Source organism: Staurois parvus, unplaced genomic scaffold, assembly GCF_062004578.1.
Source record: "Staurois parvus isolate SC_StPar_1 unplaced genomic scaffold, SC_StPar_1.0 ptg001171l, whole genome shotgun sequence".
NCBI classification, from domain to species: Eukaryota; Metazoa; Chordata; class Amphibia; order Anura; family Ranidae; genus Staurois; species Staurois parvus.
Window position 1 is genome coordinate 91,588 of NW_028318967.1, and position 19,848 is coordinate 111,435.

Here is a 19,848-nt window from a genome sequence, read left to right on the forward strand (position 1 = left end):
GGGTTGTGTTTACTATTCATGGAGGTAGTTACTGGTTATTAAATGTAAGTTTTAATATTTATTTTACTTGTATTCTCATCTGTATTTCTTATGGACTTTCAACTGCTAGAGTTAATTTTTATGGCAACAAAATAGACATACTGCCAGATCATGGAAAACACATAGTTAATTTCTGAATTGATAATGGTCAACAGAAAAGCATTTACAGATAGTATTTTCTGATATTATAATAATATCGATTTTTACAGATATTTTTTAGATTTCTCAAAACGTGGAACCCCTGTCACAATTACTCAGGCTCACCTCCTCCTCATTTTTTTTTTTTTCTTTCTTTTCCTTCCCTCATCTGTAGAACTACTATTGCATTCTATTACTTCTGTTTAGATATGCTGCAATTATTGTTGAGATCTAAATAGATGCTATCTTATAGATAAATATTATTGTGCATTCTTCAGGCAGGTGTTGGAACTTGTTGATTTTGAAAATGAGGATGCAAGGACTTTGGCTACTGCAAGAATCAATATCGGAATGAAGTAAGAATAGTTTGTTGTTGACATCAGTTATGCAGTATTGGAGAAACTTTGTTTTTGGTCTTTCAAAATGCAACACAGATTGTATTAGCATAAATCTTATTGTTTGATATACTGTATATTGTGCACATGATGCTTATGTTTCCTGTAAAGATTTTTTGTATACTGCAACTGTTTACATTTCTGAAAAATGTAAACATGCCATGCTAATGTAGATAATAAAGAAATACAAAATGTATGTACCAAAATAGAAAATATGTCCTAGGATCAACAAATGGCAGCTGATCTGTAGGTTGATCAGCACCAAAGTTATCTTCTTATTCTCCTTGCTTATGCAATTTGGGTGGGATAGTTTGGGGGGCAGTTTTATGCTGACCTTAAAATGTTGAACTGATTTACATATTGCAGTAAAAACAAGTCTTTTTTTTTTTTTTTTTAGTAATTAATTTTCTGCTACCATTTGCAGGTATGAACAGAAAAAGCAAGTGTTTGCTATATTTATTATTCACTTAGATAATTCACCCGCTTTATTGCTACAACAGGACAAGACTTTGTAAGTATGGCATAGGTTTTAAAAATCTTACTTTTTCCACATGTATTAAAAGCTTAGCTTGTTATGATTTAACACAATGCATTTTGCCTCTGTTTCTGGTGTTGCTTATGTTCACCTGTATAGCTCCGCTGTAAGATTGTCAGCTGTCCCTGCTTTACGTATCAGGTCTTGTCAGTGCTTCTCATACTCTGAAGTAATCATCTCAAAGTAATAGGTGGAAACTTGCACACTGCAACATACTGGGGGTTATTCACTCAAATTGGAGTGTGCAAAATCTGGTGCAACTCTCCATAAAAACCAGCTTCCAGGTTTTATTATCAAAGTGGTTTTAAAGGCTCAAAGTTTTTTTACCTTCATGTATTCTATGCATGATGGTAAAAAACCACCTGTGTGCAGCGTCTTCAGCCAACCCTCACCCCCTGCCTGCCTGCACCACTGAATGCTGTGTAATGTAATATCTGGCTGAAGTCTTCTGAAGAAACTCACCCTTCCAGGACTTTAGATCTCCTGGTCATCTGTATCACTTAGTGGTGCTTCCTGCTGATCTGTGTAGTGGCAATGAGGTTACTGGGATGAACAACTGGGCCCTACAGAAGATCAACAATCCTCAAAGTGTCAGTTTGTACAGAAGATTTCAGCCAGGTATTTCTCTTTCTTCAAGGTGGCATCAAGGGTGTTTTTTCTACTTTTTCATCCGCACGATCACTAATTCACATCAGCTGCTGTAACAGATCACCGTTATTGTGACCACTGATAATCCAAATATACAAATGTAGAGTGCTTTTATACTAGTAAAGTGTTTACCATGTCTTGTCTCCAATTCATATGTACATAAATACCCTATATCGTATCAAATTCATATATGTGCAAAACTAGCCTCAAATTCATCAGCAAAGTGCATAAATATCCCTATAAAGTGCTCTGTTCCTTACAAATTAATATATGTGTTAAATTCATATAAAAGTGTTCCTTGCTTTGTAACCTTCAAGTGTCCAATTCAGTGCAACAGTACACATTCAGGCTACAGTGCTCTTGCCATCCCTCCATGCCTTCAGTGTCCTTCACCATGTAGATAGCCTGCACCCACACTACTCACTCACCAGGTAAGACCTGCTATGCCCTGAGTCAACTTGTGCTCACAAATGAAGGTTGGGGGTTACTATCACTCCTCCACTCCATATCTGCGTGGGTAATCCACCACTGCTCAAGATTCTCAAGATCGGTCACCATCAGTTGTTAAAATACTTTGTCTAATAGAGAAACATCTTCATCATTACGACATGCGCACACAAATGAAGGTCAGGGGTTACCACCACTCCTCCACTCCATATTTGCCTGGTTAACCACCACTGCCACCACCTCAGCTCGTACACTCATGCAAGTCACAGGAAGAAGCAATAGAAAGTGCCAAACCATAAAAACACTTTTTATATGAAAACCTCTTAAAAACCGTATAACTCACATTGCCATGTGGTGTCTCCCAGCACTAAGGTATAACACTTGCTTTTTTCTCTGGTCCTGGTTCCACCGCTCTGCCTGCTGCGAGCTTGGGTTGTGTGCAGGATGGCGTCACGAAACTCCAACCCAACACTTTTTACTGTCGCAACCTCTTCAAGACCAATCTTGAGGTTTTTAGGCAGTGGTGGTTAACCAGGAAAATATGGAGTGGTGGTAACCCCCAGCCTAAATTTGTGAGCGCATGTTGTAATGTTGAAGATGTTTCAGCGGTCCAGTTCAAAGTGAATAACTACTACTATGTAAACCATGACCTGAGCAAAAAAGAACCTTCACAGATGCACTAGCAGAGAAACATCTGTCTTTAACATTTATGCAGTTACCCTTCAATATGTTAATTATAATTTTCCTTTCAACATTTCAACCAATGAATCAAAAGGGATTAGTTGTTCTTGATCTTTTTTCCCCACAAATTTTGTTTCATTCTTGCATGAGAGTGTGTAGATTTGTTTGCTCTATGAGCATTTGTATTGTAGAAAAGGTGAAAAACACATGTTCATTATGGCAGTCATATACTGCATTCCTATTGGAGCCCCTCTGTTGTTGACTCAAGAGGACAAAGTGGATCAGAACTGTTAACAGGGTTTGGCCCGGACATCCAGTGAAATCAGTGGATTTCAGCATAACTTTAGAAGGCAGACCTGTGCTGAATTGTCAGGAATACCAGAATTGGTCTCAGTCAGTAGAAATATGTTGGCGTAAGTGAATGACTCGTGTAGTTGTGCACGTCACAAACTAAAAGAAGCTTACCCTTTTTTATACTACTGTGCTAAAACTCTTTAAAGGAACATGTCACTAAAGGATTAAATATATAGCTTTGTTTGTATAACATTTTCATTTTAGTATTCTTTGCTTTTGCTGTAATTTTTTTTATCATTCTAAAAATGAAAAATATTTAGAAATTTTGTTTCACTGATTTTAATGCATTTATTTATAGATATGTCCGTGTTGCCATTCTTCCCTGTTCTGAAAATACAATCTGCTTGTTCCGTACAAGAACTGTGGATTCATCAGACATTGTAGTGTTCAATGAAATGTTTTTGGCACCTGTATCCCTTGCGGTGTTACATCAAAAGACTTTGCAAGTTGATGTGTGCACACTAAGAAAACATCGAGAAGAATGCATGGTAAACTAATTTTGCATCTCTTTCAGCTTAGTTATTTATGCTCAATCCTATTTTGTTACATATTTTGCAACATTAAAAGAGTTAACAATTTTTTTTTTGCATTATTGTATTTTGTATAATATACTGCTGTCGTATCAAAAACTTAAAGTGAAAGTGCAAAATAATTAGGAGGGGTTTTTAAACACTGGAGGCCTTAGATTTAAAGGATAAGTTCACCTTTTAGTAAAAAATAATGCACTTTTTTTTTGCAGGTAAAAAAAGTGTATTTATTATTTTTGTCTGCAGGAGCCTGTAAAGCATTGCACAAGTGATCAGCAGATTGCTGGTGTCATGCAGGTCTTCTGCAGATCTGTCAGTATATCTGCTTGTCCGTACAGGATGTACTACCATAGTGCTCCACAGCACTGTGGTAGTTCATTGAGGACTACAAGCTGACAGCCGCTAAGGCTGTCGGTACTTGTAGTCTCTCATTCATAGACGACTGTGAATGAGTGAGGCGGCCAGGCAGGCGGAGCCCCGCACGGCCACTTTTTTTTTTTTTCTAATTTGACAGGTAATGAGTGGGGAGAAGATTCCCCGCTTGCTGTCAAAGTGGGGAGCTGGGGCCAGTCTGATCATAATCTGTTACTTGTTACACCCTGAATATGGGTGTAACATGTCACGAAAGGTGAACTTCTATTTGAAACAAGATTACTCTACTTAAACGAGAGGTGTGGATTCTCCTCCTCCCCCCCATTTATATTTACTTAAGAGGTGACTGCAGCATTGGTCCAATGTTGCATCTATCCCCCGCCGGCTCCAAGTGTAAGAACTCATCGATCACATGACGGCTGAGTTCTCACAGCCACTCTGAGCTCACTGGAGTGCTGGGCTGCGGAGGGGAAGGGAGTGGCTGGCTCAGGCTCTGATTGCTTGCTGAGAGACTGAGCCAGGTGCCACTCCAGACTCTGGGGTGAATCCTGACTTTTAAGTTGGGATCTCGCCCCAGCCTGGACCAGCTGAGTGACGTCACAGAACAAACTGCACTCCTGTGATCCACAGGAGAAGCACAGCCAAAAGAGCTTTGGCTGTACTTCTCCTTAAAACATTTTCCCACCAGTTTCCTAAAGAGAGTACTTCTCTTCACTTTTTGTGGTAAGTAGAAAATGATAGCATATCAGGTGAAAAAAAATAACTCTATTTGCAATTTCAGCGTACAAGTGGCAATGCCAGTTGACGTGTTTTGGACTGTTTTTAGTCTTCAAATGTATGCTGCAGCAAATAGTTATTTTTTTACATCCCTCTTGCTACTGCTCTGTCATCTCAAAAGGCCTTGTCTACTATCCTGTCTTTTTAACCAGTTCCAGAGCCATTTGACACTTCAGCTATGGACCTTTTAATATGAGAATAACTTTGTTACTACTTGTCATACATTATTATTATTATACAGGATTTATATAGCGCCAACAGTTTGCTCAGCGCTTTACAATATAATGGGAGACAATACAGCAACAATACAAGAGGGATAGGAGGGCTCTGCTCCTTGGAGCTTACAATCTAGGAGGGAGGGGCTAGTGGTACAAAAGGTAGTAAGTGTGGGGGATGGACTGGTAGGAAGAGTAGAAGGTTCCATTATTAGCTGAGGGCAGGATAGGCTTCCCTGAAGAGAGAGGTTTTCAGAGATCACCTAAAAGTTAGCAGCGTAGGCGATAGTCTGATAAATTGGGGTAGAGAATTCCGGAGGATGGGGGATGCTCTGGAGAAGTCTTGGAGACGAGCATGGGAGGAGGAGACAAGGGAGCTAGAGAGCAGGAGGTCGTGCAAGGAGCGGAGAGTACGGTTTGGGTGATATTTGGAGACAAGATCGGTGATGTAATTTGGGGCAGAGTTATAAATGGCTTTATATGTTATTGTTAATGTTTTGAATTGTATCGGTTGGGCAATGGGAAGCCAGTGGAGGGATTGGCAGAGAGGGGTGGCTGATACAGAACGGTTAGTAAGGTGGATGAGTCTGGCAGCAGCATTCATGATAGACTGAAGAGGGGATAGCCTGCGATGGGGTAGGCCAATGAGGAGGGAGTTACAATAGTCAAAACATGTCAAAGGCATAAACGTAAAAATAAATTTGCAGTGTTCATTTTTAAAAGCAACTAATGTAACTGTAGATTTAAAGTACTTCTTTAATGTGTGATTTGTCCCATTTATGATGCCACCAAAACTATGTTTCTAGAATAAAATGTGGCAAATGTATTTTCTAATTAATTATAAAAATATGCCTTTTTTTTATTAAACTACAAAATAACTATATATATTTTATTGGGTTTGCCTAAAGTGTATGTAGATCCTAAGTCTATTTTTATCGTGCTTGGCATCATGCTTCACTGTTTTATAAAGAAAATTGTTTTTTGTTAATCTGTTGCAAAGTTTCGTACCTGGGAATCCCTCCAGTAACAATTATTGTGTGCTCCTGTGGCTGACCTATGAACTGTACACCTGATGTGCAGCCCAGTGGCCCACTGAAGGAATGGAGAGGGCAGACAGACAGCCCTGCTACTAAGCCTAAAAGCCATAGACTTTTTTTTTTTTTTTTTTTTTGATCAGCAAAAAAAAGCAAGGATTCCCTTATTAACCCATGCAAGGTGGATGGAGAAATCCTGCCCACTGTGACAATGTATTCTGACAGTGGGACTTCTTTGCTGCCACTGATCCACAGAGGTTTTCCAGCAGTCTCGTTCCACAGAAGTTGGTCATTATATCAACTTCTGACAGGCAGGAACAGCCATAAATGTATTGAAATTCAGCCGGTCACTGCTGAACCGGCTGAATTTTGATCCATCTGTAGTCATCTTTAATGTTTTTTTTTTTTTTTTTTTTTTAAATAAATTCTTTATTTTAACAGAAATCGCATGACCATTCCACGGAACAGTTCATGACCATGACAGAGCACACAATACAAAGCAAGTTGATCACATGACTAACAAAGCACGTCCCTAAATGTACTTTTGTATTTTAGTATGTAATGTTATAGTATGTAACTTATGTTATATTGAATCTATGCCGTGATTGTCTGCAAGTAACACTTTTTCTTACATTTGTAATTGTTTTAACATAGCAGAACTCTAGGGTCTATCTAGGTTCAAGTGGTAGAAGGTAGAAAGAAGGCAGAAATGATTGGGGGAAAGAGGAGAGTAGGAAATAACAACAAAAAATCAAAAAATAAACGGGAAGTGGGTGAAAGAAGAAAGGGACAAGGGGAGACCCGGTCACTCCACATGGCATAAAGGAAGAGCTCTGTGAATCAAGTTGATGGTGATGCTATTGTTGGGAGGCAAGGAGGGGGTTTGTCCTTTGTAAATGAAAAAGTGGGTACAGACTTTCCATTATTTCTTGTCCTGCTCTTTCAGCACCATAGGAAGGTTTCCATTTTGGTAGATTTCAGTTATCCTAGTCGGGTCTGGTTGGCGGGGTGGTACTTTTCCACAATACTGGGATACACACTTTCACAGCAGTTTAAAGATGTTTTAAGAGTGAATTTTTGTATTTTTGATAAATAGTGGGGTTTCATGTAATAAGAAAGCTACCATAACAGCTGCTGTAATAAGAAAGCTTTCTCATGTAATAAGAAACCTGCCATCTAATGTAATAAGAAAGCTACCATTGTTCAAAATTCTTTAAATTTCGGACATTCCCAAAATGTGTGAAGAAGGGTACCCTCAGACCCTACTGCAGGCAGGCATTTGATATGTTGAGGAACATTTTAGGAGTTTATAGTAATAATAATAAACTTTATTTTATATAGCGCCTTTAAAGGTAGCTTCCTAAAGTTCCTTACAAAGAAAACAAACAAGAAATACACAGGATGAAACTAAGGAAAAAAAGTACCATTATGTGAAAGCTTGTCTAAAACATTTTTAGATTTGATTTGAATGAGTTTAGAAAAGATGACTCTCTGATGATGTTCCTTGGAAGAGAATTCCAGATTTTTGGAGCATAGCAGGAGAAGGCTGTCTCATCGATTGTAGGTGAGTAGGGGGGGACACACAGAAAACCAGAATTTGAGCAGAGGTTACAAGGGTAAGTAAGTTATTACGTTGTTAAAAGTTCAGACAGATAACTGTGTGCCAAGCCATGAAAAGCCTTATATTATTATTATACAGGATTTATATAGCGCAACAGTTTGCGCAGCGCTTTACAAAATGTGAGCAAGAGGATCTTAAAGTCTATGAAAAACCTGATGGGTAGGTGCAAGGATTCCAGGATAGGGGTAATATGGTCACCTGTACCAGACATAGTGAGGATTCTGGCTGCAGAATTTTGTACATATTGTAGAAGCAAGAGAGTAAAAGATTGTGATCTACAGTTTCAAAGGCAGAACTAAGATCCAGTAGAATAAGAAGTTAGTGAGCCAGAATCAGAAGCTAACAGAAGATCATTTGTGACTTTGACCACGGTGGTTTCTGTGCTGTGCAGTTGCCGAAAACCAGATTGGACGGGTTCAAATAGGTTATTTAAAGCCAGGTGGTTATGTAACGCAGCTATCACAACTCATTTGAGGAACTTGGCAAGGGAGGGTAAGGGGCAAAAGTTGTTAAAACTGTTGCCATCACCCCCAGTACCAAAAAAAAACTAAAAAACCCAACATGGCTCTGGACAATTTAAAGGATCGTTGGTACAGAACCAGTGCTAAGGGAGTCATTTACTATATTGAGAATAATGGGGCGGAGTGAACTAAAGCAAGATTTAAATAAATGGGTGGGAATAGGTTCAACTATGCAAATGAAAGATTTCATATTTTACACCAATTTAATCAAAGATGTAGAGTCAAATACAGAAGCGGGAGAGAGAAGAACCAGTAAAACTGGGTGGATCAGGAAGTGATATGGAAGAAACATGTAGCAAGGTAAGAATGTGATGCCTTATTTTCAGTTTATAAGGAGAAAAAAAATCCTAAGAATGTGCTAGAGCTGTGTTGAAGCTGGTAATGTGGACAGACTTCAAGGTTTTAATAATCTGTTGATGGTGCAGAAGAGCTGTCTAGGGTTGCTAAGATTTTTTTCTATGGTTTACAGCCTCCTTCTTGATATACAGTTGCAAGAAAAAGTATGTGAACCCCTTGGGATTACGTGGAGTTTTGCATGAATTGGGCATAAAATGTGCTCTGAACGTCAGCTAAGTCACAACAATAGAAGAACACAGTCTGCTGAACATAATACTACACAAACCTTATAATGTTGCCATGGTTTAATTGCACATAACATGTAAACATTCACAGTGCAGGGAGGAAAAAGTATGTGAACCTTTGGACTTAATAACTGGTTGACCCTCCTTTGGCAGCAATAACCTCAACCAAATGTTTCCTGTAGTTGCAGATCAGACCTGCACAATGATCTGGAGTAATCTTGGACCACTCCTCTTCACAAAACTGTTTCAGTGTAGCAATATTCTTGGGATGTCTGGTGTGAATCGCTCTTTTAAGGTCATGCCACAGCATTTCAATTGGGTTGAGGTCAGGACTCTGACTGAGCCACTCCAGAAGGCGTATTCTGTGCTGTTGCAGCCATTGTTTTGTTGAATTACTTGTATGCTTTGGGTCATTGTCCTGTTGCATCACCCATCCTCTGCGGAGCTTCAGTTGGCGGACAGATGGTCGTACGTTTTCCTGCAAAATGTCTTGATAAACTCTGGAATTCATATTCCCATCAATGACAATAATCCGTCCAGGCCCTGAGGCAGCAAAGCAGCCCCAAACCATGATGCTCCCTCCGCCATGTTTTACAGTGGGGATGAGGTTTTGATGTTGGTGTGCTGTGCCTTTTTTTTCTCCGCACATAGTGTTGTGTGTTCTTCCCAAACAACTCAATCTTGGTTTCATCTGTCCACAGTATATTTTGCCAGTAGTGCTGTGGAACATCCAGGTGCTCTTTTGCAAACTTCAAACGTGCTGCAATATTCTTTTTGGACAGCAATGGCTTACTCCGTGGTGTCCTCCCATGTACTCCATTCTTGTTCAATGTTTTCCTTATTGTAGATGTGTCAACAAAAATGTTAGCATGCGCCAGAGATTTCTGTTGGTCTTTAGCTGACACTCTGGGATTCTTCTTTACCTCATGCAGCATTCTGCGCTGTGCTCTTGCAGTCATTTTTACAGGCTTAGGGAGAGTAGCAACAGTGCTAAACTTTCTCCATTTGTAGACAGTCTGTCTTACCGTGGACACATGAACATCAAGGCTTTTGGAATTACTTTTGTATCCCTTTCCAGCTTCATGCAAGTCAACAATTCTTGATCGTAGGTCTTCTGAGAGCTCTTTTCTGCGAGGCATGGTTCACATCAGACAGTGCTTCTTGAAACCAGTAAGCCCAAAACAGGTGTATGTTTTTTAAGGTCAGGACAGCTGTAAGCAACACATCCAATATCATCACACTGATTGGAGTCAAGGTTGGCTTACTCCTGGCTCCAATTAGCTCTGGGAGAAGTCATTAAGCTAGGGCTTCACCTACTTTTTCCTCCCTGCACTGTGAATGTTTACATGTTATGTGCAATTAAACCATGGCAACATCTAATGTTTGTAGTTTGTAGTATTATGTTCAGCAGACTGTGTTCTTCTATTGTTGTGACTTAGATGATGTTCAGAGCACATTTTATGCCCAATTCATGCAAAACTCCACGGAATCCCAAGGGGTTCACATACTTTTTCTTGCAACTGTATACTTGCCAAGGATGCTTTATGAACAAAAAGTAAGATTCTGTCCTTCTGGGATTGAGAAAAAGTGACCTTGAGATCCCTTTCACACAACTGTAGAAAAGCGAGTTCATTTGGTGCTCTCAGTCCAATCAGGGAAGCATACAAGTGCAACAAAGAATGTTCAAGCAGTTCACCTGTTAAGCAAGTTTGTTCAAACATGGATGGAAGTCAAGGTCGGATGAGAAATTACGTTTTATCTCTCTGTTCACCATCAGATGGTTAATAATCCAGAAATGTAAAACCTGAAAGATATTCGCTGTAATGATGCGTCAAAGCGAGGGTCCGTCAGGCTCTTTTGAAAAGCTGGTGTGCCCAGGATAGGGATTAGTGGCCTAATGTTCATAAGGTGGCAACAACAGTTGGGTGTTCAGAATATTTGTTCCCAAATAACACACATGTGAATCCATCCATTTAAAGGGAAATTGGGTAGCTATCTGGCATTGAAGGGAAGGGCTAAGCCCCACCCCCGTCACCTCAGATTTGGTGTAGTTCCCTTTGAAATTAGAAAGGGTTCCATACGTGCAGAAGGGATGGGATTGACATCTTACAAAAAACAATAAATTGCCCACATAAGTGGTGAGTTTGTGTTTCCCTCCTTTGGTTGAAATGCCCGGATGTCTGGAAGGGTGCAGGTGGTTCTTAAGAAGGGTTCCAATGAAAGGATAAAGATGATGAGTTACAAATGGGCAACTTTGGCATGTCCCGTTCTGTATGGGAAATGTTTCCGACATCATGTGAATACCTTGACTCGAGCGGAAAGAGTAGAATAAAAACCCCGAGAGCTATCATTGCATCCCAGCCCCTTTAAGCTTCATTGTTCTCAGCCTGAAGCAGGAAGTACATTTACTGTTTGGATTTTGAAGTAAGAAATGTTGAATTCCCCAAAAACTTAAATATATTTTAATTTGCAGCTCCTGTTAGCTAGCGCTATAAATCACTGTTGAAAAAATTGCTGATAGCAGCTCTGCTAGATAACTTGCGATCTATGCTGTCAAACGTACAGCAGGTGCTAGCAGCTACACCCATGGATGTGTATGCAATAGAGGGGAAGTCTAGGGCATACATTATGTGATGCATCTTAAATCATTCGATGCTAAACATTTTTTGACAGCAATTATGTTGCTTATGGCAAACAACAATTTTCCTGATACCATTGTTCAGTTTGAAAATGTTAAGCTTCTTTTTAGCTGATATGGGCAATACAGGTTTTTTTTTTTGTTTTTTTTTATCTGCTCTATTGTTATAAACATAAGGGGGAAAGGGGTGTGGCTTTTGTTGAGGTCCAGTGTGCATCAAATGTAATTGTTAACGATGAAGCCAGATTTACATGTTACGTGAGGGATGGTAGACATGACCATTTGAGAGCTAAACACTCCGGTGTGGTCCTTATTTATTCAAATCTATCATAAGTCTTTATTTAGTGTATAGTATCTGGGCACAAGAAAGAAAGAATATCAATAATTAGAGGGGTCTGAAACTGATTGGTCTTTCATAAGCAACACGCTTCTGTCCCCTTTGTGCAAAAATAAGAATAATCTGTACCTATTGATGACAGATAAACATAAAAAGGTATTGATTCATTTGTGTATATTTGTGATAAAATAGTAGTTTACTTTTAAAGTTGTACAATAAAATAAGTGAAATAGCTTGACATATGTTTAGCTACTCTGCACCACCTGAATTTATTGTGGATGCCATGTCATGGATCTTGCTGTTGTAGTTTATTACTGTGTATACCATTTTACCATAGCTTTGAATCCCTATTTTTATATTTTTCTATGAAATAACCAGTCATTTTATTATACAAACCATGGTTGTTAATTTATCATTGCATTCGGGGTTCCTTTTTTATTTTTGCTTTAAATAAATGTGACATATTGAGAGTGATCACAGTGAACAGGCACACTTAATTTTGTGTATATTTTGTTGGCTTTCAGGAAGTTCAAACATCTACTTTGATATTTATCGCCACTGCATAATGCATGTCCTGTTAATTGGGTATCCTTTTATCTTTGGCTTTGAAAAGTACATTGTGGTCCCATTGTTGCTATAGATACAGATTTCTCTTTACGCTTTGGCATATTTTGTATGTAGCAGCCAGAAAACACAGTACTGCTTTTATCACTTCTTCATGAAAAATGTGCTATGGAGATAGTTTAAATAGTGATTACCTAACTGCAATATGGTGCATGCAACACAATAGTTAGGTAACAGTTGTGATTTGAAACTAGTAAAATGTATTCTTTGTTAACTAATCATAAATAACAGCAAGACTCTGCAAAGCACTATTGATGGATTTGTGTACTCCAACCAGGGGCGGACTGACAACTCATGGGGCCTCCAGGCAATAGGGGATCATGGGGCCCGTGTCCTTGCCCAAACTCAAAAAAGTCTAAGAAAAAAGGTACCAGGGGCATCTCATGGGGCCCCCTACTGACCCCCGGGCAGTGCTCGAGTTTCCAAATGGTCAGTCCGCCCCTGACTCCAACCATAGGTCAACCATAAAAAAAAAAAAAAATGCAAGCAACAAGTTTGAGTATGCTTGTTCTGGCTATGCCTTTGTGGGTTTCCTCTGGGTACTCCGGTGTCCTCCCACACTCCAAAGACGTGCTGGTAGGTTAATTGGCTTCTGTCTAAATTGGCCCCAGTAGGTGTATGAATGAATGTGGGTTAGGCACCTTAGATTGTAAGCTCTTTGAGGGCAGGGACTGATGTGTATGTACAATATATACACTATATTGCCAAAAGTATTGGGATGTCTGCATTTACACGCACAGGAACTTTAATGGCATCCCAGTCTTATTCCGTGGGGTTCAATATTGAGTTGACCTACCCTTTGCAGCTATAATAGCTTCACCTCTTCTGGGAAGGCTGTCTACAATGTTATGGAGTGTGTCTATGGGAATGTTTGACCATTCTTCCAGAAATGCATTTGTGAGGTCAGGCACTGATGTTGGATGAGAAGGCCTGGCTCGAAGTCCCTGCTCTAATTCAACCCAAAGGTGTTCTGTCAGGTTGATCCCAGGACTGTGCAGGCCAGTCAAGTTCCTCCAGCTGAAACTCACTCATCCGTGTCTTTATGGACTTTGCTTTGTGCACTGGTGCGCAGTTATGTTGGAACAGAAAGGGGCCATCCCCAAACTGTTCCCACAAAGTTGAGACCATGAAATCGTCCAAAATATGTTGGTATGCTGACGCCTTAAGAATTCCCTTCACTGGAACTAAGGGCCAAGCCCAACCCCTTAAAAACAAGCCCACACCATAATCGTATGTGGCCTACCACTTCATGGCTAAGTTGCTGTTGTTCCCAGTTTCTCCCACTTTGTTACAATACCACTAACAGTTGACCGTGGAATATTTAGTAGCAAGAAATGGATGGACTTATTGCACAGTTGGCAAACTATCACAGTACCATGCTTGAATTCACTGAGCTCATGAGAACGACCCATTCTTTCACAAATGTTTATAGAAGCAATCTGCATGCCTAGGCACTTGATTTTATACACCTGTGGCCATGGAGGTGATTGGAAAACCTAAATCCAATGATTTGGAGGTGTCTCCCAATACTTTTGGCTACATAGTGTATGTAAAGCGCTGCATAAAATTGATGGTGCTATATAAGTACCTGTAATAAATAAGTTTGAAGGCACAGTATCCAACCAGCGATGCAGAAAGAGAATCTTAGGGTGATTTTCAACCACTGCATAGGGACCATTTTTTTCAAAGGTTTTCTATGTCTGATGGTGCCCAAAAGCCACCAGAATCTCCCTCACAATGAACCATCTCTTGTACCCAGGGAAACAAAAGTGACAAAATGCAGGAAGGGAATAAGAGTTATTGGAATAATGGACAGCAAGGAAGACTATAATAAACATGATTCCAAGGTATGATATAAGGTACCTCAGAATGTACAGAGAACAGAGTAACATACTGTACAATTCGACAGGAACAAGCCAAGAGACACTAAAGAAAGCTGGTGGCAAAAAGGTCAGACTAACAATATGCAGTGCTGAAATAAGGAAGCACAAGGCACATTAAATATCTGAGACAAGTGCACAAAACAGGAACATGGCAATATGAAGAAGCAAATGATCATAGAGGCAAAGTTAATGCAGCAGAAATCATCAGATGTAACTTATATAGAATAATCCCTAAGGAGATCTCTGGCTGAAAAGATTTAACATGGGCAGGACACCCATATGAGATATGACAGACATCCAAGAGGTACAGTACAAATCCATAGACAGGTTTTCCATTTTCTGGAGTAGGCCCATAGCAAAGCGAACAAAGTGTCAGATCTGGAAGGACCTAGGAGCCCATAAAACTGTCAGATGTAGCTTTCTGCAAAGCCTCAAATGTTGTAAGGATATACCAAGACCTCTGGCCTCAAAACATCTTAAGTATGAGGATATCCTGGGACTTGAAATTCCATAATAACATGAAGTTATTTTTTATTGAGTACTCTGCATGCATAGAAATACAACACATAAGTTAGGAAAACTTGTGTGCAAGTCATCTACTGACTATGTAAGTTAAAGCAAAAGCCTGTGCGTTTGCTTAGCTTCTAGGAAAAGGCTGCATATAGCCAGATATTAATTTTGGTAAATGCACGCAAGCTTGTTAAACATACATTGTGTAAGCTGATCAAACAAACTATTAACACATGCTTATGCATGTAAAAGCACATAAACCGAAAGCGGTAGTAAATCCAAAATCAAAAATGTAATATATTGCAGGTTAAAACAGAACAATACTTCATCTGAGCACCACAAACCAAAAATGCTATTAAAAAGGTGAAGTTCCGCTTTAACAACTTGTTCCCCACCCCCCATTAGGTATTGGCACCTTTGGGGAGCAGGGGGGAGCGGGTGCCCGATTTTGACAGGTATCTGCTCCCACTTTTCCTCCAACCGCCTAGGCGATTGAAAGCAGAAGTTCTCCTCCCCCCCCCCCCCCCCCGCAGTCTTCTGGGACACGTGACAAGTCCCAAAAGACTGCTGGACCATTCACCATGCACAGTGCTACTCGCATATGCGCAGTGGGCATCCGGCTGTGACAGCTTGCAGCTTCACAGTCGGGTGCCCACACCCAAGATGCTGGGGACAGAGGACGGCCAGAAAACCCAGCTGTGGTGAGCACACCGCTGGATCGATGGACAGATAAGTGGCTGTTTTTTTAAAAGTCAGCAGCTACAGTTTTTGTAGCTGCTGACTCTTATATTTTTCACCAGAGACTGGAGCTCCACTTTATAATCATTTTTAATGTTCAAAGCAAACTCTCCCATCCAACCATGTCTCCATGCCTTATTTTGCTGAGATCACTTTGAAAAACATCCTCTAGCATTTCTGGCCATGGCCATCTTGAGTAAGACAGATGATTTACTTCCTGCAATCCATCTGCCCTTAGCTCAGGCATGCAGGGAGGAGGGTGTGTTTAACTGAGAAAACCCCTCCTGAAGACTCCTGGGATGGATGACATCATTTGCATAAGCTCTAGGCATGGAAACCAGGAAGTAACTGAAGAAGAAAAAAGAAGTTTAAAACAAGTAAATATGATTGACTTTCCTATCTATTTATTAACGCTAGCAGAATAGGAATTCATAATAGTCTGTTGACTGGGAGAGTGAAGTTCCTCTTCAACAAGCAGCGTATGTGGTGGCTGCATCCGGTTTTTCTTTTTTTAGGCCTTTTTCCATCTGATTTCACCTGGTGATCTGGCCAGTAACACACCTCCTGGATTTGAGTGCCTTCACTCTGGATGAATGGGCATAGGAGCACCTTTGGACAGCAGCATTGAGTGTTAGATGGAAAAGCAGATTTAGATACACTAAACAAATTGAAGTAAAAAAACAGCTAACACTTTATAATATGTTCTAAAAACCGTTTTTTTCCCTTTTGGAATAAAGGTTTTACATGAATAAATAAAAACTGATCATTGTATGAACTCCTGTCAGTAAAATAAGAGAAGGGGGTTGGGGGGGGGGATATAACTAATGCAGCCACCACCTCTAAGAATTGGTAAGCTGTAAAAACAATAAATGTTTGCTGTTGGGTTTAATACCACTTGAACTCCAAAAACACACTTCTATGAGTATGCTTCTACATAATGAATAAAATCAATCACGCGTGAATGAAATCCTGTTTTTAAATACCTTGTTTGTTTTATACTTTCTTACAGGGTGGAGCACAAATAAGCCTGGCTAATGTTTGTAGAGCTGGTGAGAAAGAAGTATATTGCTACAACCTATTACGTTATCAATACCCAAAGAAGCAAAAGCACAGTAATAAGCAAGAACCAAGGAGTTCTGAAGCAAACCCTGATGGAAATTCTGTAAGAAATGTTATATTTATAAACAATAATAAGTTGGGTAGCTGGAATTCAAAAGGCCAACATTTTAAGAAACTATTATAGAACAGAAATTAGGAGGGAGGCAAGCGCAAATCTTTAATAAGGCTGTAAAAAGCACAGTGGTGATTTAGATCACTTAAAACTATGTAGATGTCTTTTTTAAATAGTTTAGATTAAATGTGTTGATGAAGGGAAAATACGGATTTGTTTTTATGGATTAAAGGCTGACATACAGTATATACTTTATATGTCAGCCATTAATCCATAATGGCAAATCAGTATTGATTTGAGCAAGAACTAAGGTGGGTTTTATTTACATCCCATATACTTTATGTAATATAAATAAAACCTCTTAGGTCCTGCTCATACATGGTGAAAATGGCTGGCAAGCTAAGATGCTTCCATTGATATCCTTGTCAGATCGTCAGATGTGCACCACACTCTATACTTTTCCATCAAAGTGCATTTGAGAGCTGTGAATGATTTCTGACATTGATGTGCATTATGTCAGATATGGCTCTAGTATGGTAACACTTCATATTAAATGTAGCTAATGCCTGCATTTGTAAATATAAGCCCCTACCAAAATTAACTGCAGCGCAGTCAATATGATATAAATATGTGATCATTTTATTCTCTGTAGGACTTGGTGTGTTCACTTTTAGAACATTCTGCTGCTAAAGTAGAAAGCGTTGAGCAGCAGCAGGAAGACGCCAGACAAGATGATGACAGGGATGCCCACTGGTAAGTGAATCAATCAGTGTTTTCTCGAATGCATTCCCATTAATATGAACTTCAAATATATTAAACATACAGTTAAAAGTATGAAAAATAGGAGCTTGTTAGATTTTTTTTTTTCTGCGGTTTTACTCTAAATCTAATTACAGTAATTGAGTAATTGCAGAGACCTCTATATAATGTTTTGGGTGTCAGAAAGATGTTATAAAAGCTCTCTCCAATCCTACCAACTCCTACAGCACTGTCTAGAAGGGTGCGTGAGAAATCCTGCTTCCTAGCTGCATTTACCATTTAAACAGATTTTTCTCCACATGAATTAACAGTTGGGTTATGCTCTAAAAAAAATTCACTTGCATCAAACTTCATGTGGTTGTTTATGCGATATTTTTTTTCTATAGTGTTATGATACGGATGTTTTTGATACTGATACTGATGTACTGGCTTTTCCTGCTGCTAGGGGAGTTTGGATTGGCAGTACTATTGAAGACAGCAGTATGGGAGAGCTTTCCTTGGTTGAAAACAAGGTGGGTGGATGGGGAGTTAAATTTGGTTGGCTATGCTTATAGGCATATTGCCAAAAAGCCTGTTTTACCTGTACACTCTGCTCAATGTAATTCTTCAGAATGATGAGTTGGATGAGACACTTTGAGCAGGAGCAATGTCAGTCCCATCTCCATGGAGAATCCATCTGAACATAGTATCTTTCTCTTTATGGCATGATATTTTATGCTCAGTGATTCCTCAGTAATAGATTTGGAGGCTGTACCTGGACTCTGCTGGACTATACATACAAGGCTAGCCTGGAATGTGATCTTCAGGCACTGGGCTGTACAATGTGGCAGTTTCAAGACCTTAGTGTAATATGTTAGTTGCCCGGAGTGCTTTCCAGGTCAGGTCCAGAGCCATGGCGCAGTCCCAGTTGTGACCCTGTCTCTGAAGACTCAGTAGGGCTGGTTGGGCTTTCCACCTACACTGACTTGGTGCCCCTGGCTGCCTGAAACCTTCCTCAGCACCAGTTGCCCAAGTTTGTGAGTATTTGAGCCTAGTTGCCTTTCACTACATGGTTCAATATGTCTTCCCAAAAGCAGGAAGGAAAATAATAGTGCCAAAGATGACCTCAATCCATACACCACCAGTGGTTCTTGGGTACAGAATCAAGTAATCTTAATCTGCATGCAATGCTGTGGTGTGAGCTGACACCATTGGAAAGAAGGCATTTTACCTTGCCTGTGCATTGGGCTGTACTGGAAATAGCTAACATCAGGTGTGAATGGGCCCATAGGTGTTGTAAGACTGTTGATGAGATCAGTGACCTGGTCCTATGCTGCATGATCTTGAGAGTGCTTCTCTCAACTGCATAGTCTCCCTTAGACATGATGCATTATCGTCTCACTCTCAAATGGAAATCTCTTCACTGGTAGGAGAGAGGTTTGCACTTGGGCAGAGACCATACCTAAAGGACATTGTGTTCCCCTGGATTGTCAGAAGACAGCACACACTGGAGTCCTGCTGCTGGTACTCCCTGTTTGGTATAGAGTAAGTCCAGAAGCCTTTGTAGGACTAGATCACCTGGAGTTAGGTTGTCCTTCAGTGGTGGATCTGCAGAATTTTGATCAAAGTTCTTTATGTCCTTTCCATGGTTCTGTTCTTAGTGGTTTTGTTTCTGCCTCTCACCCCATGGCTGTGGATGCTTCTCTGGAAAAGTGAGCATTGGATGACTCTAGATCCAGTGCCGCCTGTCAAACACTGCAACCCGTGTTAAAAATGCTGTGGCTGCAGCACTTGTACAGTCCTGTCAGGCTTATAATGTTAGAATTCAGGTGGGTGGCCAAGGGTGGTAAAACTGTGGTTCTGCTGTCTATGTTCCTACGTTCCTTGTCTAACATTTTTCCTTTTTTTAATACAAAAATGCTTTCTTGAATTTGTTTACTCCTTAATAACACCATTAACATTTTTTAATATGTATTTAAAATTGTTGGCACCTAACAGGTAGATTTGTCTATATGACTTTCACCACTGATTACTGGACATGTTGCAGGATTGAAGAACAGGATGTTGCTCAGGATGAAGAACCTACTACGGATAATGAAGAAGAAAATGAATGTGATGAGAATGAACAGAGTGACACAGAAGACCCTAATAACCCTGAACAGCTGAGCATGGAATGTGCTGGCATTAAGGTAAACACACGTGCAGTGGAACATCAAGCCGATTGCTTTGGACTTGGCCAGTATATCAATGTTAAATAATTTTTTGTGCACAGTATATGGTAATGTAGGGAGTGTCCCTTTATGTGTGAAGCAACAGAAAGGTTC

The 19,848-nt window shown here is 39.9% G+C and overlaps 1 protein-coding gene across 1 annotated transcript in view; it reads left to right on the forward strand.

Moving 5' to 3' along the window:
* Window positions 1–19,848, forward strand: part of WWC1 (WW and C2 domain containing 1) — a 115,490-nt gene that overhangs the window by 73,969 nt on the left and 21,673 nt on the right. The window contains exons 12-17 of the mRNA XM_089659607.1: window positions 456–533; window positions 997–1,083; window positions 3,536–3,725; window positions 16,625–16,777; window positions 17,439–17,539; window positions 19,572–19,713. Coding sequence (XP_089515733.1) covers window positions 456–533; window positions 997–1,083; window positions 3,536–3,725; window positions 16,625–16,777; window positions 17,439–17,539; window positions 19,572–19,713 — 751 coding nt within the window. The remainder of the gene's footprint in view (window positions 1–455; window positions 534–996; window positions 1,084–3,535; window positions 3,726–16,624; window positions 16,778–17,438; window positions 17,540–19,571; window positions 19,714–19,848) is intronic.